The following is a 27873-nucleotide window of genomic DNA, read 5'->3' on the forward strand; positions in this document are numbered from 1 at the left end:
TCCTCTGGAGTATTGGCTATCCCTCCCAATTTGGTGTCGTCTGCAAACTTGATGATCATGCCTTCTAGCCCTCCATCTAAGTCATTAATAAAGATGTTGAACAGGACCGGGCCCAGGACAGAACCCTGCGGCACTCCACTTGTCACTTCTTTCCAGGATGAAGAGGAAGCATTGATGAGCACCCTCTGGGTTCGTCCATTTAACCAATTACTGATCCACCTCACCGTAGTTTTGCCTAGCCCACATTGGACTAGTTTGTTTGCCAGAAGGTTGTGGGGGACCTTGTCGAAGGCCTTACTGAAATCCAGGTACGCTACATCCATGGTATTCCCCGCATCTATGATGTCCAAAGTACTTGAGTAAATATTTAAGCAGATCTATAGCTCATTAAGATACAGTGATTGCATTTTAGCTTTTATTTTTGCGCTATTACTAGTTATTCCTTAAATTAACATTAGCATTTGCTTCAAAGTATACAACATCAAGGGTAGGTTGTATCACAGTAAGCTAGAGTTGTGTGGGAGCTCTTTTGAGGGGTATGTATGGGTATGTATGTTAATACTGTATGTATGCAGGCAACCTTGGGAGATTTTGCACATGGAATAGCACCTGTCAGTCCCAAGAGAAGATGTGTATGTAGTACTGGTTGGGGACTCCTTGCTGAAGATAACAGAATAAATGGTTTGCAGGCCTGACAGGTTGTCTCAAGAGCTGTGCTGTTTACTCGAGGCTGACAAGACTGATCAAGCCCACAGACTGTTACCATTTTTGTTTGACCCACATGGGAACCGGTGACACTTGAAGGCAAGATCACATGGGATTACAAAGCTATGGGTAGGAATCTGAAGGTCCTTATTGCACAAGTTGTCATTTTGTCTCTCGTCCCTGTTGAAGGACATGGCCCTGAAAGGAAAGATGGAACTATTTATTTACTTTATTATTATCCCATCTTTCTTCTGATATAGAAACTCAAGGTACCATGTAAATGCATATAAATATAAAAAGGTAATTAAATCATTTGTGTCATTAAAACTATCAAGTATCAAAATATTAAAAAGCATTAAAATTCCAAAACCAATCCCAATCATAATGTTCCCAACAGTCCCCCTCTCACCAGTCCATAATACTGCCTGATAGCAGAGGAAGGTTTTCACTTCCATCGAGCAACCTCATCACATTTGCCCCCCCCCCCCCGATTCACCATGGATCGTGGCAAATCCAGTGGGCAGCATGGGGGACTGGTCATTCCCCATCTCCCGCCTTACTACTCACCCCATTCCATGGGGGAAGCTACCCAGCTTCCTCCCATTGTTTCTTATGCAACACAGGAAGCCTCCCGTGATGTTTCTGCTGCCTCCTACAATGCTTGGACTTCAATTGAGGCACAGAGCCCCACTGGAAGTTGATCTACGTCATGTGATAGGAGCTGGGGGTTTTCATGCCTCAGCTGAAGTCCAAGCATCCTAGGACGGGCAATTTTACACATCTGATGAGATCCATAGTCTCTCTAGGCAGGGAGTACCAGAATCTGGATGCAGCCACCACAAAGGAACTCTTTCTTGTTCTCACTACACAAGTTTGAGAGGGTGATGGAACAGAGAGATTACCATTGTGTTCTGATAGGTCCAATAATAATGATGATGGTGATGATGGTGATGATGATGATGGCTGTGGCTCACAAATGGAACTCTGAAAAAGGAGACAGCCCAAGAACAAGCCATTCGAACCGATGCCATCAAAGCCAGAATTGGAAAGTCGACAACAGATCCCAAATGTAGACTGCAAGGAAGCAGATGAAACAATAGGTCACATCCTCAGCTGCTGCAAGAAGATCGCGGAGACAGACTACAAGCAGAAGCATAACACCATTGCTCAGATGATTCATTGGAAGTTGTGCCACAAATACCATCTGCCTGCAACAAAGAACTGGTGGGATTACAAGCTGGAAAAAGTTACAGAGAATGAACACACCAAACTCCTCTGGGACTTCCGGATTCAGACAGACAGTTTTGGAGCATCATACTCCTGACTTCACAATCGTGTTAAAAAACAAAGTATGGATCGTTGATGTCGCAATCCCAGGTGACAGCAGGATTGCAGAGAAACAACTGGAAAAGCTGACACGATATGAGGATTTACAGATCGAACTGCAAAGACTCTGGCACAAGCCAGTAAAGGTGGTCCCAGTGGTGATCAGCACACTGGGTTCAGTGCCTAAAGACCTTAGTCTGCACTTAAACACAATTGGCGCTGACAAAATTACCATCTGCCAGCTGCAGAAGGCCACCTTACTGGGATCTGTACACATCATTTGCCGATACATCACACAGTCCTAGACACTTGGGAAGTGTTCGACGTGTGATCCAATTCAACAGCCAGCAGAGTGTCTGCTGTGGACTCATCTTGTTGTGTTTAAAATAATAATAATATTTTTCCACCCACCTCTTCTCATGGCTCAAGGCCATGAGATACAGTCCTTCAAATAACTTCGACCCAAGTTATGTAGGGTTTAATAGGTCAAAGCAGCACTTTAAATTGCTCCTGAATGCAAGTTGGCAGCCAGTAGGAAGGGAAACAGTATTCTTGAGGGCAGAAATTCATCAACTGATAGAGATTGAATAGTTTTAAAAAGACAACAATTGGAGTGAAAAAATTAAATAAATGGGTAGAGGAAATGCCCCATGGTTGTGTAATAATAGATCCATAGAATGATAAAGTTGGAAAATACCACAAAGGGCATCCAATCTAAACCCCTGTGATACAGACAATCAAAGCCACTTTTGACATATGGCTCTTCAGCCTCTGCTTAAAAGGCTTCAGAGAAGGAGGTCATTATAGTTTGATATTCTTTTTAAAAAAAACTACCCTAAGAATATTACTGAAGAATAGCATAAAATATTTTGCTTGTATGAGTATAAGAACCCTCTTTATTGATTGAGAAAAGTATTTCAAATTAGTTCCCTTTTGGAAGGAATTCCTCACTTGCCACTCAAAATTTTTGAAGAGCAAGGGTGTACCAGAAGAGACTTGCTGTCTCCATAAAGAGGCACATTAGCACCATTTATAAATGGTGCTGCTCCCAATGACCAAATTAACTTGTAGAAATGAATGTGATTGTGGGGATTACACTATTTGGTTGTAGCATGTCAAGTAAGTGTTGTAGCATCATTTTCTGGGGTTTTTCAAAGCAGCTATTGTGCTGGTACGTCTGTACCAGGAGCTCCAACTTTATTTTCTTTCTATTAAGTGTTTGCATGGAGGGATTCTGCAAAAAGATGGCTTCCTTTGGTTTGCAGTCATAGGGCAAGCCACTTGTCTATCATTGTTAAGTTTCGATCCGCTCCTTTTCCCAGGGAGATGGGAAGGGAAGAGGGAGCCATTTTTAGTTAGTTTTAGTGAGGAAAGCTAAGTTAGAGGACATGGACAAGCTTCACCTGCACAAAAGCTTCATTTCTTAAGACCATCCAGGGAAACTGAAGTCCAGGAAATTCCAGGGACATTCCAGGGGAAAACAGTCCCAAAGCTCTGGCAGAGAGCTCACAGCCTCTCAGCCTTACAGCATCTGAGGGAAACAGCCCTAAAGTCTCCAAGAAATTCTGGAGGGAAAACAGCTTTACAAACCCAGAGAACTCCAGCTGGAGAATCTGCAAGCCTTTACTGGTAGGTCTACTTGGTGCTCAAGACACAGTTTGAATCCGGTAGTAGGACCCACATCAGTAAGGATTAGATTATAGTCAGCCTGGAAGAGGTTAAAAAAGAGTTTTTCCTCTAAAGTAAAGGAACAGTTAATGAAGACAGTTGCCTGTCCCTCGTGGACAAGATTAAGGAAGCCGCCAGTTAATTCAAAGCCTTGAAGCATTTGTTTGACCCATTGAAGATTTGAGAAATATCTGTTGGATTTGTTCAATAATAAAGGACTTTGGGAAGTCTGACTTGGCCACGGTGGTACACGCTTTGGTCACATCCCGCCTCGACTACTGCAACGCTCTCTACGTGGGGCTGCCCTTGAAGACGGCCCGGAAGCTCCAGCTAGTCCAGCGCGCGGCAGCCATGTTGTTAACTGGAGCGGGACGCAGGGAGCGCACAACGCCCTTGCTGTCCCAGCTCCACTGGCTGCCGATTGGCTACCGGGCCCAATTCAAGGTGCTGGTGCTAACCTACAAAGCCCTAAACGGTTCCGGCCCAAAATACCTTGAGTACCGCATCTCGGCCTACGAGCCCACGAGGACCTTGAGATCATCCGGGGAGGCCCTTCTCTCTGTCCCGCCTGCCTCACAGGCACGCTTGGCGGGGACTAGAGAGCGGGCCTTCTCGGTGGTGGCCCCCCGGCTGTGGAACTCCCTCCCTGCTGAAATTAGACAGGCGCCTTCCCTCATGGCCTTCCGTAAGGGCCTGAAGACCTGGCTCTTCGAAAAGGCCTTCAATTAAGTGCTATGTTTTGGAATGACCACCGGAATGGACTATGACCACGAGATTGACTATGACCCAAACAAGACGAAGCGGATTTTTAGTTTAATTAGTTGTGTGTTAGTTGATGTGCGTCATGATCTTGATTTACTGTAACTGTTGTCTTTATGTTCTTTGTTCTGTACACCGCCACGAGTCGCCTTCGGGCTGAGAGTGGCGGTTAACAAATGCAAATAATAAATAAATAAATAAATAAATAAAGACTATCTCTACAGGAAAATCCTTAAAGGCCTCTTTCGAGGCGCCCCTGGCTTCCCACTGGGCACAAGGTGCACATCCTATTTCAAAAGTCAATTATTACAGGCCCAGCGCATGACAGAACAGCTATAGCTTATCAATTAGGGCTGGGCGGTTTCGTTCGTTAATTTTGTAATTCGTTATTAATTCGTTATTTTTTTTATAACGAAGCGATATTGAACCATTCAGGAGCAACTTAAAATCGAAACGAATTTTTAAAATTTATTTTGTAATTGTTTCGTAATTGTTTCGAAATTGTTTCGTTATTATTTCGTTATTATTTCCGTATGTCTGGTGCAAGTTTTATAGTTGTTGTTTGTTTTATCAGTGATAAAAAAATAAATTATCACACCAACAGTCAACAACAGAGGGAGAGGGAAGCTTCAGAAGTTCCCCCTGTCCCATTTGGAGGGTTTTTTAGCGTATTGCGCAATCGCGTCCGCCATTAACGAATCGATTCGTTATTGTTTTAAAATTGTTTCATAATTTCCGAAATTTCGTAAATATCGAACTTTTTTTAAGAAAAATTTCGGAATTCTTTTAAATAACGAAACGCAAAAACCGCCTAAAAACGAATCGAGTTTAGAAACAAAATTTTCCGTGGTTGGACAACCCTATTATCAATATTCTCTAAAATGGAAAATATTTTTCAAGAAGGGTATGTGTTTACTTACAAGTAAATGTCAATGTGTTCCACAGGGTCTACCCCAATTAATATGCATGAGATTGCAGCCTCAACTGATGAATCAATTAAACCAACCTGGCTCCTCAACCAGACTTGTCCCTATTCAGCTGCTGAGAAAACTCATGTGTATTTGCTCCTGTTATATTTTACTTCTACACGTAAAGGGAAAACCTCACAATTTAAACTTTATAATGTGTGAAGTGCACTCATAACTGTGGGTGACCTTTTTCTTTCCCCTAAAAAAGAAAAAAACAGTTATGAATTCTGCACGGTGTGGGGAGCGGAAAAGCTGTGTTATAAGATTGAATCCTGAGGTAATGACAGAGCCAAGATCGATTAGGACGTATAGCTTTCCTTGCAGTTCCTATCTTATTGCAAAGAAGAAACCTGAAGCTGCAACTCTGTGCGTGTGTGTGTTTTTTTAACGTGAGCAGAGAAGATCGTTCTAAGCATATTTATTAAAGACATAGTATAGAAAATAGAGTCTCAATTTTTCTTTCAAAATTTCTCGTCTTTAGGATAAACATATGTTTGTCCCATATGCTTTTATTTGTTTAAGTTATTTTAAGTTACCCTTTAATTGTAAAGTGTGGCTCCCATTAAAAGTGACTTACATGAAGGTTTCAAGAAAGAAATGCTATCGGCTTTGAGCAAGCTTTCAAGTAAATTATTGACTTTCAAACTTTGTTCTGGGAGAACTTGCAGTTCCTTGGATGCTTATTATTTATTTATTATTTACTAGCTTGGGGACCCGGCGCTGCCCGGGTTATTAGAGAAAGTGGGTAATGGCGGTTCTGTATGAGAAGTTTGGTCCTTATTGGTCATTGGATAATGGCTGCATTGTTTTCAGGAAGTGAGTGAAGGTACTTGAAGTGCCATCATCCATGGTGCACCCCTCCTCCAAACAGCAGCAGGATGTAGAGTGGGTCATGGGGGCCCTGTGTGCCAAGTTTGGTCTAGATTGGTCATTAGATGAGGGTTGAGCAATCTTGGGAAGGGAGTGGAGGTACTTGAAGTCCCATCATCCATGGTCTGTCCTCCTCCAAACTGCACCAAGATGTAGATTGGGTCATGGGGGCTCTGTGTGCTAAGTTTGGTCTTGATCAGTCATTGGATTAGGGTCGCAGTGGTTTCAGTAAGTGAGTAAACGTACTGCAAGTCCCATAATCCATGGTCAACCTTCCTCCAATACTGCAGCAGGATGTAGAGTGGGTCATGGGGGCTCTGTGTGCCAAGTTTGGTCTAGATTGGTCATTAGATGAGGGTTGCAGCAATCTTGGGAAGGGAGTGGAAGTACTTGAAGTCCCATCATCCATGGTCTGTCCTCCTCGAAAGTGCACCAGAATGTAAGGAAGGAAGTGCAGGTATTGCAAGTTCCATCGTCCATGGTACATCCTCCTCCAAACTGCACCAGGATGTAGAGTGTGTCATGGAGACTCAGTATGCCAAGTTTGGTCTTTATCGGTAATTGGATGAGGGTTGCAGTGGTCTCAAGAATTGAGCAAAGGTACTGCAAGTCCCATAATCCATGGTCCATCCCCGGCCAAACCACACCAGACGTAAAGTGGGTCATGAGAGGTCTATGTTCCAAGTTTGGTCCTGATCAGTCATTGGATGAGGTTAACAGCGGTCTCCGAATGTGAGTGATGGTACTGCAAGTCCCATCATCCATGGTTCATCCTCCTCCAAACTGCAGTAGGATGTCGAGTGGGTCATGGGGGCTCTGTGTGCCAAGTCTGGTCTGTATTGGTAATTGTCTGACCCAGCTCCCTCTGGCCTTTTCCTTTCCTCTCTTTGTCATCTCGGAATCTTGGAATTGAGGCTGGCCAATCAGAGACCATATGCAAATTTCCTTCTCATGTCCCCGTTTCTGCCATGAACTCTTTTCTCCACCAGGGGCTCCTATTGAAGCTGGCCAATCAGAGACCATATGCAAATAGCACCACTGCGGCAGCCAATCAGAATGTTGGAACTTTCAGGCTGGCCAATCAAAACACTGGCACATACTCCTCCCGTCGCACCGCCACACTTTTGTCCGTCGCATACAAACTTTCACCTTTATTATATACATAGATTTAAAACACTTATATTCTGCCCTTCTCACCCCGAAGGGGACTCAGAGAGCGGAGCACAACATATACATGGCAAACATTCAATGCCTGGGTACAATACATAAACATTAAAAAACATTTATCTAAATATTAAAATACACCATTTAAAAAAACACAATTTAAAACCGTCCTAGCCATCCGCATCAAATCCAATTGGCCCTGTCATCTTTCCCATTATCGCTTCATTGCCCTGTCCCGAAAGCTTGGTCCCACAGCCAAGTTTTTATCATCCTTCTAAAGGACAGGAGAGAGGGGGCCGACCTGATCTCACAAGGAAGGGAGTTCCATAGCCGGGGAGCAATCACCGAGAAGGCCCTGTCCCTTGTCCCCACCAATCGCGCCTGTGACAATGGTGGGACGGAAAGCAGGGCCTCCCCGGAGGATCTTAATCTCCGCGATGGTACATAGAGGGAGATGCGTTTGGACAAGTAATTTGGGCTGGGGCCGTTTAGGGCTTTATAGGCCAAAGCCAGCACTTTGAATTGTGCCCGGTAGCAAACTGGCAGCCAGTGGAGCTGGCGTAACATGGGAGTTGTATGCTCCCTGTATGCCGCCCCAGTTATTAAACTGGCTGCCTCTCGTTGGACTATTTGGAGCTTCCGAGCAGTCTTCAAAGGCAACCCCACGTAGAGTGCGTTGTAGTAGTCTATTCTAGATGTAACGAGAGCGTGGACTACCGTGGCCAAGTCTGACTTCACAAGGTACAGGCGCAGCTGGCACCCAAGTTTTAATTGTGCGAACGCTCCCCTGGCCACCACTGCAACCTGGGATTCCAGGCTCAGTGATGAATCCAGGAGAACTCCCAAGCTGCAAACCTGTGCCTTCAAGGGGAGTGTGACCCCGTCCAGCACAGGTTGCGACCCTATACCCTGTTTGGCCTTGCGACTGACCAGGAGTACCTCTGTCTTGTCTGGATTCAACTTCAATATTATGCTTACATGATATTATCAGTGAGGCCTCTTCTACACTGCTATTTAATCCAGATTATCAAAACAGATAATTCAAATTATTTGCTTTGAACTTCATTAAATGAGGCTACACTGCCATATAATCCAGTTCAAAGCAGATAATCTGGATTTTATTTGGCAGTGTAGAAGAGGCCTGGTAAGAGTGGTAATGATAGACATGTTGGGCAATTTGAATAGCCCTCAAAAGTTCTGCAATTCTCCAGAAGAGTTTTGTGAACAGACATATTAGGAATTCCATTATAGACACACGGATGTAGACAGGATTGGCACCTGGCTGGTATGCTAACTACAAATGCAGTGGGTCGAATACTTTAACATATCAGCATTAGAGATTTATAATTTTTATATAGTTATAGAAATTATAAAGTATAAACTATATATATAAACTATAAACTATACATATAATTTTATATAGGCAATGTCAGGCTAATCAAGGTGGTCAGTTGAAACATTCACACCTAGCTCCAGCAGACAAGAGTCCTTTGTCTCACCCTGGTAATTCCACAGATATATAAACCCTTTTCCCTAGTTCCAACAGACCTCACTACCTCTGAGGATGCTTGCCATAGATGCAGGCAAAACGTCAGGAGAGAATGCCTCTAGACCATGGCCGGAAAAACCTACAACAACCCACCGATTTATAATTTGTTACTGTTCTTTCTTCTCAGTACACCCTGGAAGTGTAGTGATGGCTGAATCAAACATGCTAGGAATATGGTTTCAGCATTTTTGTACACTACTGCTAAAACCCAGATGTTCATAAAAGAGAAGGCGACCATGCAATCATGATCTCCTGCTTGTTGTGAATAAGCCATGGCCGGTTAGATGATTTCAATCAGTGTGCATAATTTCAACTACAGGTTTATCCTTATGAACCAGCATTTGTTCTAAGTAACATAGATGTCTATTAGGCCTGTCGGTTTCGTTTCGTTAATTCGTTAATTCGTATTAAAATCGTTATTTTTTGCATATCCGAAGCGATATCAAAACATATTTTTAAACCCGGAAGGGTTTAAAAATATCGAAGCAGCAGCCCCATGTATTTTACGAGCTGAAGCTCCGCTCGTTAATTGCATGGAGGCTGCTGCTGAGCGCGCCATCCGGCTCTGGCTCCTCCTCTTCCTCCGGAGCCCATTGGATGGCGCGCGCGCGCGCTCACAAGCGGCCTCCGCGCGCCATCCGGCTCTGGCTCCTGCGCCCCCCTCCTCCTCCTCCTCCTCCTCCTCTTCCTCCCAGCTGGGAGGAAGAGGAGGAGGAGGAGGAGGAGGAGGGGGGCGCCGGAGCCCATTGGATGGCGCGCGCGGGCTCACAAGCGGCCTCCGCGCGCCATCCGGCTCTGGCTCCTGCGCCCCCCTCCTCCTCCTCCTCCTCCTCCTCTTCCTCCCAGCTGGGAGGAAGAGGAGGAGGAGGAGGAGGAGGAGGGGGGCGCAGGAGCCGGAGCCCATTGGATGGCGCGCGCGGGCTCACAAGCGGCCTCCGCGCGCCATCCGGCTTGTGTGACTTTTCAGGGCTGTATGACCATGTTCCAGAAGCATTCTCTCCTGACATTTTGCCCACATCTATGGCAGGCATCCTCAGAGGTCTGTTGGAAACTAGGCAAATGGTGAGTTATATATCATCTAATATTATCTATGGAATGTCCAGGGTGGGAGAAAGCCATTCAATGCTAATCAAGGTGACCATTACTGCAACATTCACACTTAGCCTGTTTGATCAAGAAAAAAATTTTTTCAAAAATGTTTTGTAAATAATAACGAAAATTCGTAAATAACAAAACATTTTTTTTGAAAGTTTTGTAAATATTTTTAATATCGAAACAAAAAAACACCCCAATTAAGAATCGAATTTAGAAACAAATTTTTTCTTGATCAAACAGGCCTAATGTCTATCAAGGAATGGTAGTGAACTGGTCTGGCACTGCTCTTTGAATTTATCATCTATGGAGTTTGACACCAGTTCAGTTGCCAGGACTCAATGATATTAGATTCTGGGAGTTGTTGTTTGGTGAGGACCAATACTTTGGCGAACACTATTTGTGCTGGTACAGCCGTACCAGGAGCTCCAACTTTATTTTCTTTCTGTTATCTGTTTGCAGTCATAGGGCAGGCCTCCTGTCCATCATAATTAAGCTTTGGTTCCACCCCTTGTTCAGGGCTCTGGGAGGGAAAGGAGCCATTTTTTGGGCAGTCTCACACAAGGAAGCTGAACTATAGGACGTAGACCAGCTCGTCCTGTAGAAAAGCTTCTTTTCTCAAGAGCTTCCAGGGAAAAGGAGCATCCAGGGAAACAGAAACAGAAATTCCAGGGGAAAGGTCCCAAGGCTCTGGCTGAGAGCTCACAGCCTCTCAGCCTCACAGCAATCAGAGGGAAAACAGCCCCGAAGTTTCAAAGAATTCTCTGAGGGAGGACAGCATTACAGATCCACGGAACTCCAACTGAAATATCTTCAAGCCTCGGTTGGTAGGTCTACTCGATACCCAGACACATTTGGAATCGGTAGTAGGACCCACACCGACGAGGCATAGATAGAAAGCAGCCTGGGAGAGGTTAAAAAGGGTTTTTCCTACAGAGAAAGTTCAGTTAATCTAAGTCAGGTGCCAGCCCATTGAGGACTAGACTAAGAAAGTCTTGAAGTGTTGTTTGAATCGTTGAAGATTTGTTGTTTGTTTCATAATAAAGACTTTGTTGTATCATTAAAGACTCTAAAGACCATTGCTTCAGAAAAACCCCTGAGAGCCTCTCTTTGAGGCGCCCCTGGCTTTCCGCTGGGCTTAAAGTATACGTCCTACAGAAATGACAGCTGTTACAGGCCCAGCGCATGACAGAACACTATTGAATCATGGCAGTTAAAGTGGTTCCAAATTAATCTTACAGCGTAGATCAGTGCACATTTAACATAAAAGCTTAGTTCAGAAATGGTTTGATTCTGGCCATCACCCACAAAGGAACGATGTTCATTGTCCAACACAACTCTAATTTGCAAGTAAGGAAAACATACAGGGAGGAGTCATCTGGTCTGTCTTCTCAAGCACAGTCATCTCTCTGTCTCTTGACACTTCTCATGATTTGAGCCTCAGTTCTTTGCCCTCCATGAGAGAGAGCTTTACTGAGCACTTAGTCCTTCATTAAACATTGTTTTCATTGGAGACACTCACACCTTGGATCTTATATCTGTACTGCCCGTTTCAATCACAATATACTCTTTACCTGTCACTGGCATTTTATTATTTTGTTACACGTATTTGCAATTCATTAACTAATTATCTTTCCTATTATTTTAACTTTTTCAATAATCTAAGGCAATAATCTAAGTGAAATAATTGCTGATGGTGGCTAGATCTTTATGCAAATATATAGGTGTATATCTATATAAATAAAAATGTAATGTTTGTTTGTGGGATTAACAGAACTCAAAAACCAGTGAGCGAATTGACACCAAATTTGGACACCAGACACCATTCAAAGCAATCTATGTCCTTCATTCAAAAAAATTACTCCCAAAAAACAATAAGACCTTTAAATGTTTCAAAGGAAAAACAGAACACAGTGCATGTGTGCAAACCCAAGAAACTTCCAGATGCCGCCTCCTCCTCTTCTTCTTCTTAATCAGAGGCTGAATGGCCATCTATCAGGAGTGCTTTGATTATGTTTGTCCTTTATAGCAGAAAGGGCTGTACTGGATGGCTATTGGAGGTCCCTTCCTACCCTAGAATTCTATTATTATTATTATTATTATTATTATTATTATTATTATTATTAAGCAGAGGGTAAATGTCCATCTTTCAGGAGTGCTTTGATTGTGGGGCAGGATTGGATGGTCCTTGGAGGTCTCTTCCTACCCTAGGATTCTATTATTACTAATTATTGCTGTTGTTATTATTATTAAGCAGACTTTCTCATTACTTAATTTTCCATACCACCAAACTGTGCCACTTATCAGGCCAACAAGTGATCATCACTCATAAAAACACTAAAAAACACAGCAGAAGAGACTTAAAAAGCCAAAAATAAAAGAAAAATCATTACAACGCAGATGCAAAACCACATATATACACATATACACACATATACACACACAATACATATATACACAGACTGGGCCACAGCAACATGTGGCAGGGGACAGCTAGTGTGTGTGTGTATCAATTAAATCTCTAGTTGAGCAATTCTGACTATGCTGTCGGAATACCAACAACCAGCTCCAACTTTATTTTCTTTTTAAAAGCTCATTATATCTAGGTCACTGTATTTCTTATCCCAAATTCAATAATTCTTCTGGTAGCTCACTATTTTGATCAATGATTCTGTCATATGCATTAAAGGTGTACCTATATAGGTCCAAATATATGCATTTTGTACAAGAGAAACATCTAAGTAGTTTGACATTGAGAGGAAGGGGCAAAAGTTGCCTGAACACATTTTAGACTGTTTAATACAGGTGTAGTATTTGAGCAGGAGAAACAAAACAAAACAAAACAAAGGGAGATCACTGATTAAGCAACACCTGGTTCTCATTGAATTTGCATATCATATCACAAATGAAATAATTACTGATGGTGGCTAGATCTTTATGCAAATTGAAAACAAGAATCAAATCTGTTGCTGAATTCCAGTTGCATTCTTACTGACACAGATAGCTTCTCTTGACGTGACTACTCTTCCAGAATTATCTTCAGCTATAGTAATTAATTTAATCAGATTGATTGATATATTTATTTGCAGTTTTAGCAGTGAACTTTAAAAATGCCCACTCTGAAAGGATGTGCAAGTCTGATAGCCTTCGATAAAGAATGAATCTTGTTCGTTCATCTCTTGATTGATTACATGCATTTAAAGATGACCTTCCAAAAACAAATGAGATGTCTGTTACTTAGTCAACTGTTACCTTTCATAAGGAACCATAAAATAGGATCTATGGATTAGATAGCATGGTATTTATTGTATGATGGCAATGGATTGATTAACTCATCAATTAAAAGCATGAGGCTAAAACATTTGGCAAGCCACTACATTACTTACTTTGAAGGGAACAGCTTGGCGGCCATTTTCCTGTGGCTTAATCCCACTTTTTAAAGTAACATCAGAGTGTATGGTACTTTCCATGTCATTGTCACCCACCTTTTCATTCGCTGAGATAGAAGGTGCCTCATATCAGATTTTTTATTTATTTCTTTATTTATTTCGGGCACTTCTACCCCGCCCTTCTCAACCCCAAGGGGGGACTCAGGGCGGCTTACAACCGGCACATTATTTATTCTAGTATTTGCTACCCTCGCCTCCCACAACCTAATGCCACCCAGATATTTTTATCTACAACTCACATTATTACTGACCATTGTACATACTGCTCCCTTACTGTAAGACATTCTCAGCAGCATACCTCCCCCCCCCCCAGTAAACAGCCCTATGCCAGTTTTACAGATAGTACCTTGACCAAAGTCACCCAATGGATTTCATGTCTGAATAGGGTTTTAAACTTGATCTTCCATGCACTTTATCCAGCCCCCACCCCACACTCAGGTTGGTAGAATGACAGTCACAGAAATGCTGTATGGAGCCCAGCTTGCCCCCTTTTCATATTAAGCCCCACTAGAGCATGTTCAATCAAAATTCCTAATGAAATGGCAGGGAGAAGGTTTCAGGAAAAGGGACAAAGAGAGGTCCAGAGGTCTAAAAAAAGCACGGATTTATTTCCAGCTGGGGCCCTGGAGTGGACTTGCGTCCAAAAGCAAACCAGAGCCATGATAGAGGCGTTTGACTGTGCCTTTATATGTATTGTCGAAGGCTTTCATGGCTGGAATCCATGGGTTGTTGTAGGTTTTTCCGGGCTATATGGCCATGTTCTGGAGGCAATTTTTCTCCTGATGTTTCGCCTGCATCTATGGCAAGCATCCTCAGAGGTAATGAGGTCTGTTGGAACTAGGAAAAACTAGGTTTATATATCTGTGGAATATATAATGTCTCACCCTGGTCATTCCACAGATATATAAACCTAGTTTTTCCTAGTTCCAACAGACCTCATTACCTCTGAGGATGCTTGCCATAGATGCAGGCAAAACGTCAGGAGAAAAATTGCCTCCAGAACATGGCCATATAGCCCGGAAAAACCTACAACAACCCATGTGCCTTTATACTTTTCAGATTCAAGCAAACAAAGAACATGCTTCTACATACGTTAACGTCACTCACTGCGTCACCTTAGCATCATAAGAATATCAAATTCTACCTTCCAACATGCAAAAGGCATGTATCTGTGTATTTCTTTCTAGCAGCATAGCTTACATTCATCAGTCAAGGGGCCCACTTAGACCTGTCAGGAGGGGGGGGGCTCCTTTTAGAGCGTAGATGTACCAGCTAGGACAGGCTTATCACCTGGAATGTATAGATAGCATGCCCCCTCTTCAGCCCCTCTCTTGCTGTGCCTGGACACAGCTTGCTTGTCCGTTAGCATTTTTTCTATACAGAGAGAGCCTGATTTTTCTATATATTTCAGTGCTTATAAAGTACATACAATTTATAAATCAATAAAACAATATCTATTTTTCCAATATCTCCTCATCACTAAGACCAGCTCTACAGGCCCCCAGATGTGTCTCTAATGCCAGCCTGTGGTTGGAGACAGACTTCGTGAAAGTGGAGGTGGGAGTATGGACACCCATGCTTAACTACTGGCTATGCCAATCCTTCTCCCCACATGGTCTTGTCCCCCTAATCATGAGGGATGACTACCAGTCCACATGGACTTAAACAGTGGCAGTAAGATCGCAAAGGGGGTCTCATTAAGCAACGGATCCTGGACATAGAGCGTCAATTAGACCTAGTATGGTCCCCAGCCTTTATTGTTAGTGAAACCAATAAATACCTCACTGCCACCATAGCATACCTAACAGATCTGAACATGCCCAAACACTGAAGGGCTTTTACTCTGGCAAATGTCCTCCCATCGGCTGTATTGGAGGGGAGATATCGGAAGACCCCTTCAAAGAGAGATTATGCCCTTGTGAGTCTGGGCATGTAGAAACAACTGTGCAAGTGCTTCTTCAGTGCATGTGCTACAGAGACCTTTGAAGTAATCTCATTACACAATGGCTTCTAAAATATCCAGAGCACACTGAAAAATATTACTGCTGCTTTTGGACTCTAGCACTACCATAACGTCCAGTGTTGCTAAGTTTTGTGCTGCAGCACTGAAAATTAGATGGCTGATGGTCGACCCCACAAGGCAACACCCTGTTGGGAATGTAGTTAGAGCAGTTGTTACAGCTTAAATGGTACTAGACTTTTAAAGTGCCCCTCCCATCCCTTTTCGTGCCCACCCCCAGTGCTTTGACCTCTTCTATCAATCTTTGCCCCCTCCCCTTGTCAGGATTAATTTAGTTATGTATGTGTTTTAAATGTGCTTCTGAGTATTGCAAATATGGATGCCACTGTGAATTAGAAATGCTATGCAGAATGTTTATACTTTGAGGCTGTGATTAAGCGAACTTGAGAAAGGTAAGATAAGGTTTGCTCTTGCTGGGAACAGAAGGGAGTAACCAGTCTCAGCAAGAGAAGATAAGCAGATGTGAAGAGGCTTTCGATTTTGACTAGTTCCTGAATTGTAGCTCGCTGTAGTAAGACGTGTCTGTTGAATGTACTTAGTAAACTTAGTTTCTTTTGTAATTCAAAGCCTGCAGAGTCCTTATTTTGCAACTCAGTGTCTGCTGATCTAGCAATCCTTCCGCTGGGCATTGCCTGACTCTGACATCCTTCCCCTCAGTTCCATACCTACTACATTAACTTGTGTTTTTAAACTGATTTCTAATCTGTTTTTTAATAATTGCTTCACTGGGGAACTATGCTCCCCCTTCCCAGGGTACTTGTGCCATGCTTTGTTGTGATCAGTAATGGTAATAAAGTTTTGTTGTTGAATGACAGTCCCAGGAATATAGCAACTACAAAGAAATTATTGTATTGGTAGATTTTTAAGTAGGGCTTCCATGTAGAATCTTGTATACAAGATTTTCCTAAGCCACACCTTTAGCCGTTTCTCTTTTTTAAGTTAACTTTATTTTGAAAGTTTTAAAAGTTTTAAAAGTTACATTAAAAATAAAAAGTGAACCAAGGAAAGAAATACAGAGCAAAAACTCAAAAAATGCTAAGAAAAAAAGAAAAGTAAAACAGACTGAAAAAAAAAGATTGCATAGTAGAATGTCCTGCGATGCCTCCCTTAGCATATGCAATGGAATATTATAAGCACTAATTGAGGAAAAAATAGATTGCACCAAGCCATGCCAATATTCATAAACTTTATAAGTTGATATAAAACACCAAGTGAGGTGATTAAAATAAATTAAATACCCCAAAACTGCAGTTCTTGTTTACTGCAAAGAAGACATATATTTAGGAGAGATTCCATTAAAGTTTAAAACTAAATAAAGTGCCCACAGGTCTTTTGGCTTGTTTGTTTGCTTGTAGGCAGTATGAATCCCAGACAAAATGCACCATTAACTTTTAAGGCCACTTACTACTAGCAAGAAGTAAAACCTATATATATATATATATTAGTAAGGTCTTAACAAAAAAAAATCCAGGGGAAAACACCCTTTTAGACTGATTTAAACAGACTATGCACCATGTACCACATGTGCATAGGCCCTTTTCTTCTGCACCAACCCACCAGTAGTTTTTGCTTCCCTCGCCACAAAGACATAACTAAAGGGGTTTACACCCTCTAAAAGGGGCTCTGACTCTCATTCTATGAGACATAAGAGGCTGCAACTTAAAGAGAATATCAGTTAGCCTGGTACTGTTGGGGTTCAGCCTGTGTGTGAACCTGAACCTGATTCTCTGATTGTATTTCCTGATGCCAGTGTAGATGTCAATGTGAATTCTGAGGCCAATTTAGATGAAGATGGTCTGAGTAGTGAAAATCCTACAGCCTTGGAAAGTGAAAGTCAAAATTCCCATGAGAACATGCATTCCAAGCTGAACGGAGAAGATGTCACTTTGAGGAGAGGGCAAGTTTGTTTTCTGCTGCTCTAGAGACTAGGATTGCTTTGATTGTTTATTCTTGCATGGCAGGGGGTTGGACCAGATGACCCTTGTGATCTCTTCCAGCTCTATAATTCTACTAGCTGTACCTGCCACGCATTGCTGTGGCAACCCTTCCCTCCCTCTTTTTCTCCTTCTTTCTTTCTCTCCTTCCTTCCCTTTTTTTCTTCCCTCCTTCCTTCCTTCTCTTCCTCTTTCCTTCCTTCCCCGCTTTTCTTTCCTTTCCTCTTTCTCCTCGTTCTTCCTTCTCTACCTATTCTTGGACTGCAACTCCCAGCAGTCCTCCTGATGGATCTACCTACCTACCCACCTCTATCTAATATATCTATCTGGAGGATTGCTGGGAGCTGCAGTCCAGGAATAAGAAATTGGAAATATGCAGGGATTTGGATGCTCTCAAATAAATCCAAGGAGAAGAAAGCTTGCAGCTTGGAAGCAGTGCATTTGGATCATCCTCCTCTCCTAAAGGGCTGGTCTAGGGGATGCTGGGAGCTGTAGTCTGGAAGAGAGTGTGGATATGCTATTGTGTGTTTTGTTTGCCAGGGGGAGTCATCTTTGTGCATGTGCTGTAGCATCTTTTTGCTTTTTGGGCTTTTAAGGTCCCCTCGGTCGGTCTTCAGTCCTGCCGGCACACTGAAGACCGACAGGTCGCAGGTTTGAATCCGGGGAGAGGCGGATGAGCTCCCTCTATCAGCTCCAGCTCCTCATGCGGCGACATGAGAAAAGCCTCCCACAAGGATGATAAAACATCAAATCATCTGGGCGTCCCCTGGGCAACGTCCTTGCAGACGGCCAATTCTCTCACAACAGGAGCGACTTGCAGTTTCTCAGGTTGCTCCTGACACGACCAAAAAAAAAAAGTCCCCTCGGTTGTGTTTTTCAGTGTTTTATGAGTGATGGTCACTGGTTGGCCTGATAGGTGTATTGTGTCCATATTTGGTGTCAATTCGTCCAGTGGTTTTTGAGTTATGTTAATCCCACAAATGAACATTAGATTTTTATTTGTATAGATGATTAAAAGAATGAACATCAGATAATACGCTCAAATTTGTAAGAACTTGAATAATTTTTAAAAGGCAGCATGATTTTCATTTGAAAGACTGAAAGTCAAGTAAACCTCCATAACCACTTGCTCTCAATAACTCTGTTGGCTCAGGAATGATCAGCAATTACACAGGGCTATTCAGGATTTGAAGGGAAGAGTAGATGGGTGTTCTATTTATAATGCTTGCTTTTGAAATCTACTGATGGGAGCCCAGCAGCATTCCATCCCTTACTCTTTAATTGTACCATTCATGTCTGGAATAACATTCAGTGGCAGGGAATGGTAAAAAAAATATGCTGTTAATGAGGATTTGAGGCATTAAAAGGGCAATTACAATGTCAAAAAACCGAACAGTTGCTTCATCACTTTCTTTCACATTTCCATGAGCCTGGGGTGTTTTGATTGTCCTAATTTGTAATGGCGCTGTTGAAATCTTCAATGTTTTTGGAGTGTCAGGATCCAGAAAGTTCATATGTCACTTAAATATTCTAATTTAGATTTCTGGGAAACATATTTTAACTGTGAAACAACGGGGTTGCTCAGAACTGTTCATATATCATTACCCCACTCTTTCAGTGACACAAACAAACCACAATTGACAACTTGTCCATATACCGCGATATAGCTCTTACTTGATAGGTGTCCCAACAATTCATTTTGTACAATGAGAGACAGGTTTCAACTATGTCTGTGGTTGCTATAAATTTACTTTGTCCCACAAAATTACCTGGGGATCAACTTTCTTCTGACCTGACTTGTATGCATTGCATTGTAAATCAATAACATGAACAGTTCCAAGAGGGAATCATGGCCTTTGTCTCCAAATAGCTGGAAGGCATTTTGAGAAATTGAAAGCTAAGCATTGCAAGTCAGGGAGAAGGAGTGTGTTGCAATGCAGAGATCGCTGTGCCTCAACCTGCCCAATCTCTAATGACTGAGGACCCATCCAGGCAGGCCTTAGAACCAAGACCTGAATACGTTTTACGGGAGTCAGATTTCCTGAAAGAAGAACCAGGAAAATAAGATTCTGACTATAAATAGAAGGTCGGCTGCTGTCTTCACCTTGTTGCCTTGTTTTTTACTCGTGTTCTATTTTGAAATGGTCATATGACTGATCAAATAAATATATTATTATTATTATTATTATTATTATTATTATTATTATTATTACAGGAGTCATCCACATGACATATCCGGTAAAACCAAATTAAATCAGAACAAAACAGAGTTTCCATCCTTTGTTCCAAATTTATTAAACATTGATAAGACCCATACCAGAACAGGCCTTAAAACCAAGCAGAGTTTCAATTTAATTCAGGTTTACCGGAAGGGTCATTTGGTTGCCTCCAGTAAAACCTTGAGCATGATGGGGTCCTGTCTAAATGCAAAGAGGCAATTGATCACTTCCCTTACCCACTCCACCAGTCCCACTTTGACATGTTTAATGAGTCAGGAATAGCAAAGATCTAGAACACGTGTGGTAGCTCTCACCTCTCCAAGGATCTTGTCCACATCCATAGGATACAGAAAACATGCATCAACACTGAACAAGCAGGAGCCAAAGTTACATTCACTGAAACTGAATCAACAACAACTTACAAGTTGGAGCAAACCTGAGCTACTTTATCCGCAAAGTGCCGTGCAAATTCTTCACAGTGAGTTGTTGAACTGTCAGCATTTCTCCTTGAGGACCAGTTTGCAATAGTCTTCTGACCACTGACAGTTCCACTGGGTGGTTCTTTGCAGATGTAACGCTTGTAACAAAAATATTTCTTCACTACTCTCATTTCCGCGGGCTCAGCTTTCAAATACTCTCTAACCCAGGCATCCTGAAACTGCAGTCCTCCAGCTGTTTGAACCTCTATCTCCTAGTATTACTGACCATTGAACAAGCCAGCTAAGGCTTCTGGGAGCTGGAGGCCAAAACAGCTGGAGGGCCGCAGTTTGAGGATGCCTGCTCTAACCCATGATCAATCAGATTTCCTTTGAGTTTTCCACCAACCTTACTCTAGTCTCCATCTCACTTGCTTTGTTGCTGTCAGCTCCCAGGAAATCCAGAGGGCTGGTTTGTTTCCATTCTGTAAGAGTGGAGCCACATCTGTTTTTAGTCAACAAAGTAGAAATGTATTTATTTACCACATTTATATTATTTATTTATTTCCTATATTTATACCCTGTCCTTCCCCCCCCCCCCCCCCGAAAGTTAACTCCCCCTGAAAATTAACTTTATCCAAGTCTCCTTCTCCGCCCAAAAGGGGACTTGGATAAAGTTAATTCTTGCATTTTAAGGCCCTGCTTGATTTATATTTTCCAAGTCTGATCCTTGTTCTTGTTAGTTTGAAGTTTGCGTAGCATAAAATTTATAATTCATGATCTAACGAAATCATAGCATTTGGTATGGCAGTGGAATTAACATTTTTTGTATGGTATGGCAGTGGAATTAACATTTTTTGTAATTCCACTGCCATACCAGAAATTCTGGCGCAATTTTTGCAAAATGATTTAATATAGCTTGCTTTAAGGAAAACTAAATTGTATATAGTGTGTATAAAAAGTTTTTTTCTCTGCATTTTACATCATTGGATAAAATACATGAAGGGAAATGTGGCTTCAGTGCATTTTGTTCATTAAAGCTACCTCCCGAAATGAGCAGCTGCCAGTAGCAGAATGTTTAAATTGTAGTTTATATACTTTTTGCAATGTAAATAAACATTGGTTGTACGTTGTTGTTATAATAAAACTAGAAGCTTTGTATATCAAAAGTTATTTAACTTATTTAACATTTATACCCCGCCCTTCTCACCCTGAAGGAGACTCAGAGTGGCCTTAAAGTAGGCAACAATTCAATACCTCACAAATACATACAAATACCGTAAATATGTTAAAATCCAAAAAGTTCAAAAACATCAAACATTAAAACAAATCATTAAAGCCATGTAATCCAAGACCATAATAGAATATTAGATGCTAACTTTACAATTCATCAGAGTGTGACTACAACTTGAGCACATATAGTTAAAGGGGTTCTGTGGTAGTTGATGATAATGGTGACAAAACTTCTCGGCCTCTTGGCTAAGACCAAGTGTAGAAATGTGATAAACAATCTGAGGGTATATGTTGGAGAATGGGAGACTTATCCTAGACTTTCTTCATATGCTTAGTGATATTTCCTCAACTAAGGAAATATGTTAGCAATCTGTCATGTTCTGGAAACCACATCATAAAAATAATCAGATTAATTATCTTTGTTTATTGCCACATATTCTAGTAGTTATATAAAGTTGGTCACTGGAATTATTCAATTCCCTAATCACTGCTAATGAATATAAAAGAGGTGTGGATGTAGTGAAGTATAACAAGGATTAGGATGAAATAGAGAATGGATTAATCAGATTCTAAAATATTTATTTCCAGGATGAACACAGTACATGCTAATAATCTCTAATCAAGAATTTCTAAATCTGAAATACTCCAAAATCACCCACATGTGTATCCGAGATATGCATTGCCTGACTTACCAGACAATGCCTGTTGCAGTGGGGGGCTCTTTCCCACCGGCCATGTTGGTTGCAGGGGGCTTCTTCTTCCCAGAACCCCCCTGTACGGTGGGAGTTTTTCTCCCCGGTTGGTTGACTGGCCAACAAGCATCCAGCCCTGCCTGGCCCTCTGATTGGCCCAGGATGCCTCCTCCCCCTGGCCAGCAGCCCTTATAGGGCTGCTCCGCGCATGTGCAGGCACTGTGCCTGCTTCAACTTGCCATCCCACATGCCCTGCATGCCTCTTTGATTTGATATTGTTAACATCATTTTGGGTTATTGTTATCTCACCACAACTTGAATTGGTATGTGGAATGGGCCCTGGATCTGGTCTCCTCCCCCTTCCCCCGTGGAAGGGGGGGAACGTCCGGTGCTTCCCAGAGGTGCTGAGTAATCTAGCCCGGTATTGTGCCGGTGGCACCCTGACGTGTATAGTGGTATCAATCAGCAGCAGGCTGACCAACCTTGCTCCAGAACCCATATCTTTCTGTCAACCCTTCAGTTCCTGTAATCAATAAACAAGTTGTGGCCATTTCCTTCCCAGCTCGGTGTTTGTGTGTCCTTTTGGTTGATGGCGGGAGGGCTGTTGCCCATCCACATGCAAAGTGATATTTTTGCTTTCTGATGGTTCACTGTAAACCAACTTTGTTTCATGCACAAAATTATTATGAATATTGTCTATAAATTCAACTTCAGGACTTGTATATAAGATGTGTATGAAACAAATTAAATTTGTGTTTAATCTTATGTCTCATCTCCAAGATACCTCATTATGTATATTTATGCAATTAATAATAATAATAATAATAAACCTTTATTTATACCCCGCTAACATCTCCCGAAGGACTCGGTGCGGCTTACAAGAGGCCGAGGCCCAACACATCAATAAAACAACAGCATAACAAATACAACAATAAATAAACTCATAAAACAAGCAATAAACAATAGCAATAAACATTAGACAATAACACCACGACGTATTTAAAACTAAGGCCGGGCCAAATGTAATGATTAAAATTTTAAAAAATGTTGGGCATGACAGGTGAAATGGATAGGTTTTTGGAGATAGGTGCGGTGTGCAGACAATCTTAAATCTCTAGTAAAGTGCATTTGGGACATGATGCTTGGAGTTTCCTGTTCTGGGAAGGCACACTGGAACAACCACGTCTTCAAGCTCTTCCTAAAGCCTGCCGATGTTGGGGCTTGTCTGATGTCCGTGGGGAGAGAGTTCAAAATCTGAAAACAAATCCCAAATTCAAAAGTTTCTACTTCCAAGCATTTCAAACAAGAGATACTCAACCTGTATCTCCTAAATGGGTGGTGTTGTTTGCTGCATTTTACATCCATCCATTTCAGTTTATTTGTGTCTAGTCTTCAGACGTTTACAAAGCATAAAACCCATAAACAGTTGCATGACTGCACAAGGTAACACTGTCTTCATTCATTTAATTATGTACATTTGCATAAGTCTTGCTGATCTTAGTCCAGTAACTCCATGCAAATTATTTAATCCCGAGGCACATGTTGCTTTGAAAGTTAATTAGAAATGTATATCTGTTAATTTCAGGTTACTTTTCGATACAGATGCTGCCATCTCAGTTGTATATTTTTTATTCCCTTCCTCAAATTCTCTTTTAAACCTTTTAATGTTCAAGGCATGAGATGTTTTCATTTTTAAAACAACAACAACAACACCTGAATGTTGCTTCTCTTACAGTTTTTTGCCTGATTTTATCAGTGGGGACTTTGACTCTATTATGCCTGAAGTAAAGGAGTATTACACAGTCAAGGTAAGTGGTTTGAATACAAGCAGCCCGCCCAACATTTCAAGGAATGCACCTTCAACATTTCATATTTCCTTAATTGGCCGAGGCCTTGAAAAAGGTAGTATTGTTTTTTTGGAACTGGTCTGAAAGAGGAGTATTGGATTTCTCTGAAACTTTTACATCAAGAGTTGACAAGAGGAAATTAGTCTCCTTCTTGTACTTTTGCAAATACTGATCTTTAGATTTCTTCTATTTGGATCTGTCATAGCTGATTTCTCTTTTGTTTCTTTACATATGACCACTTTTAGTATTGAGAAATGGAGGGTCTTTTCCAAACAAAATATTGCATTTACTCGAATCTAATGCTCACATTTTTTGGCTAAATCACCTTGCCAAAATTAGGATGTGCATTAAATTTGTGTCATACAGTAATTCTAGGCCCCTTCCACACAGTTGAATAAAATCTCACATTTTCTGTTTTGATCTGAAATATATGGCACTCTGGACTCTGATTTGGATATATGGCAGTATGGACTTAGATAACCCACTTCAAAGCAGATAATATGGGATTTTCTGCCTTTGATATTCTGGGTTATATGGCTGTGGGAAGAGCCCATATAACCAAAGCAATAAGGGAAGTTGCTTCAGGAGCACCTGGAGCTCCTATTTGAGGGATGCTGGGATGCCCGCTTCCCATAACATATCTTCAAACCAAGTTGGGGGGGGGGGGGAGAGAGATCCTTTTCTTAATATCTCTCCACTGTCACCAATTCAGGCCAGTAACTAATACCAGTTCTCTTCTGAAATCTGCTGGGACTCTTCTGGATTTCTCTTTAAATCTTATTCAATGTTTTGCAAAACAGTCTTCATACACAACTCCACATTAACTGAGTATTTATAGATTTCTTGCACAAACGCTTGTTGGTTACATTTGTATATTAGCATCTTAGTTGAATATAACATTGTTTCATGACAACTCTCATCCTTATGACTTTCTACACATAGAAAGATTCATTTGTTAACCATATAATAGCAAACTCTCAACGGTTCTCCACTCACTATCCTGACTATTTCCTTAACTACTCTTATTTAACTTACTTTCTGACTTATATTCATGGTCCTCTAACTTATCCTCATCTAACGGCTTTTCTTTCCTCTCTCTAACTGACTTCTTTACTCTCTCCAAATGTTCAGTTTTTGTTTAACTGCCATCCTTAACTCGCTCCTTTTTAAAATTCTGCCATCTGCTCATTTAAATATGACCAGTCAGATTCCCTTATGTACCGTATATTCCGGGGTACAACACGACTGGGGCTATAAGATGACCCCCCAGCTTTAATAACAAAAATACAGAGTTGGGGATATATTCGCCATTTAAGACAGCTCTCCAATCCAGAGCTTCTCACCAGCCTGGACTGAAAGAAGGGCCTCCGGCACTCCTCCTTCTTGCGAGACCTGGACAGGAAGAAGGTGAGCGGCCTGACCAGCGCGGAAAGCCCTTCTGCACAGGCCGTTCTCATTCTTCCCGGGCAGGTCTCACGAGAAGCGCCTCTTCTCCCGCAAGACAACGGTGTCTCGCGGGAGAAGAGGCGCTTCTCGTGAGACCTGCCCGTGGAAACCAGGAAGAGATGAGCGGCAGGGAGCCTGACCAGGAGGCTGCCATGTGCCATGACAGCAAAAGAGGAGGAGGCGGAGGAGGAGGAGGAGGGGAGGGGAGGGGAGCAGAGCCCGTGGCCAAGGCATTCACCCTAAGTCCGGTAATTTTTTAATTATTTTATTTTTATACCCAGGGTACTAGACGACCCCCAAAATTTTATAAGGATTTACATCCCTAAAAAGTCGTCTAGTACCCCGGTTTTTACGGTAAATTAGCTCTGCCCCTACTGCTACTACCCCTTTAAGAATCACAGAATGGCTGGTCCCATTCCAACCCTGCAATATAGGCCATGTTCTAACACTAACCCCCACTTTTAAATTCTACCCCATAACCAGTTGTTCGCTACAGATGCCATCTCTGATTTAATTGTTATAGGTCAATGCTATGCAATCTTGAGATTTGTAGCTTGGTGAGGTTGTCAGCCTTCTTTGGCTTGTAAAATTACTGCCACTAGGACTCCATGGCATCCAGGCCCGTAGCCAGGATTTCGATTCGAGGGGGGCTGAGTTTGTTTCGGGGAGGGCTGAGTCCGAGTGAAAGAGGGTCTACCCTAGGAAACCTTTTGTATCGTTACCCCAATACCCTCATGCATATGGGATATATTGAGTAGGGTGATCAGATCATGATATGAATAAACATAACAGTTTAAATAATGCCCCAGTAAGGCCTTTTCGCGAACCACCATGAGAATTTCGGAGGGGGCTGAAGCCCCTCAAGCCCCCCCCCCCCCCCCCCCCCCGCCCGGCTACATGCCTGATGGCATCAAGCCAAGGCAGTTAAACTGGATTCATTCTACATGCATAGATGCATCCAAAGTTTCTTTTCCAGTGCTGGAAGCTTTGATGCTCTAACATTTTTGTTTTTAAAAAAAAGCAATTCTAAGCAATCAGCAATTGTAACGGCCATATTACAAAGAGTACACCTTTTGTTGCTGTGCATTATATTAGTCAGAAAATACTTTGGGTTTTGAAATTTGAGATGCTCATTAGATTCAATGGAACATTAGACTTGAGTAAATACGGATAGACTGTACTGCACAAGAGTGGGAAAATTATCCATGATGGGCTTAGATTTCTGCAAAAACATTGTGATATCCCAACACATATGACAGTCTTCCTATCTGCCTGTCTCTCATCTATTTTTATCCATCTTCTTCTACTATATAAAACCCAAGACAGTTTTCAATATATATTATTTATTTATTTATTTATTTATTTATTACTGCGCTTGTATACCGCCGTTTCTCAGCCTACATTGGCGACTCAACGCGGTTTACAACACTACAATAATCAACAATATTCAGTTTAAAAAGCATAAAACCACATACACACATACACAGTATTGGGCCACCAATTCAAACCAGTGCATCTCTTAACTAAAATCATAATCCAATTTCATCGTCTGTGGTTACCAGTCCTTGATCATCAACTTCATTGCACCGGATTAGCCGAATGCTTGTTCAAACATCCATGTCTTCAGTCTTTTTCGAAATACCATCAGCGAGGAGGCTGATCTTATCTCTATGGGGAGGGCATTCCAAAGCCGAGGGGCCACCACAGAAAATAAATTTCAACAACTACAACAATGGAAAAGATTTTTAAAAGAGCTTTAAAGTTTTAAAATATAAACATTTCACTACTTTTAAGCCATTAAATTACAAGCAGCGCTGCATTAGCAACATCTTTAAAGCATTTAAAACAATACGCAATTTAATCCTATCATGTCATGTTATATTTGATTTTATTGTAGTGATTGTAATGATTTTTACTACTGTTATTTTAATGGTTTTATCAAATAATGTTTACTTGCTTCTTTGATCATGATTGTTGATTGGTAAGGTGGGATAAAAATTAAACACATAATTAATCATCATCATCATCATCATTTTTAATTACTTACTAATCGCCCTCCATCCAAGAATGCTCTAGGCGATTTACAGCTAAATTGTAAAAGATAAAATACATACATACAGAATTTAAAAATTAACAGAGATCGAATGTTCTAGTAAAAAGCCAGGTCTTAAGTGCTAGAGTAAAAGGCCCTAAGTCACGCATGGCTCTCATATAGGGCGGCAAGGAATTCCATAAGGCAGGGGCAGAAATAGAAAAAGCCCTGAGTCTGGTACTTTCCAAGTGCACTTCTCTAGGACCCGGTATATAGAGTAAATCGCATTGGGCTGGTCGTTGCGACCTCCGATGATGGGAGAAGGAGAGGCAGTCCCTAAGGTACGATGGACCCTGGCCGTAAAGATAAAATAATGCTGTTGTTCCTGTTGGTCAAGGCCATAGCTTCATCACTAGAAGGCCTAGAACTTGGCATACGGTATGGGACACAGTTCCATAGATTTTTGGGACACAATTCAACATTT

At 41.8% G+C, this 27873-nt stretch overlaps 1 protein-coding gene across 4 annotated transcripts in view; it reads left to right on the forward strand.

The window, feature by feature from the left end:
- Positions 1-27873, forward strand: part of TPK1 (thiamin pyrophosphokinase 1) — a 455788-nt gene that overhangs the window by 198865 nt on the left and 229050 nt on the right. For all 4 annotated transcript variants that reach the window (XM_067470165.1, XM_067470166.1, XM_067470167.1 and 1 more), the window contains one exon: positions 23800-23872. In XM_067470165.1, the coding sequence (XP_067326266.1) occupies positions 23800-23872 (73 nt within the window). The remainder of the gene's footprint in view (positions 1-23799; positions 23873-27873) is intronic.

Source organism: Anolis sagrei, chromosome 6 (assembly GCF_037176765.1).
Source record: "Anolis sagrei isolate rAnoSag1 chromosome 6, rAnoSag1.mat, whole genome shotgun sequence".
NCBI classification, from domain to species: Eukaryota; Metazoa; Chordata; class Lepidosauria; order Squamata; family Dactyloidae; genus Anolis; species Anolis sagrei.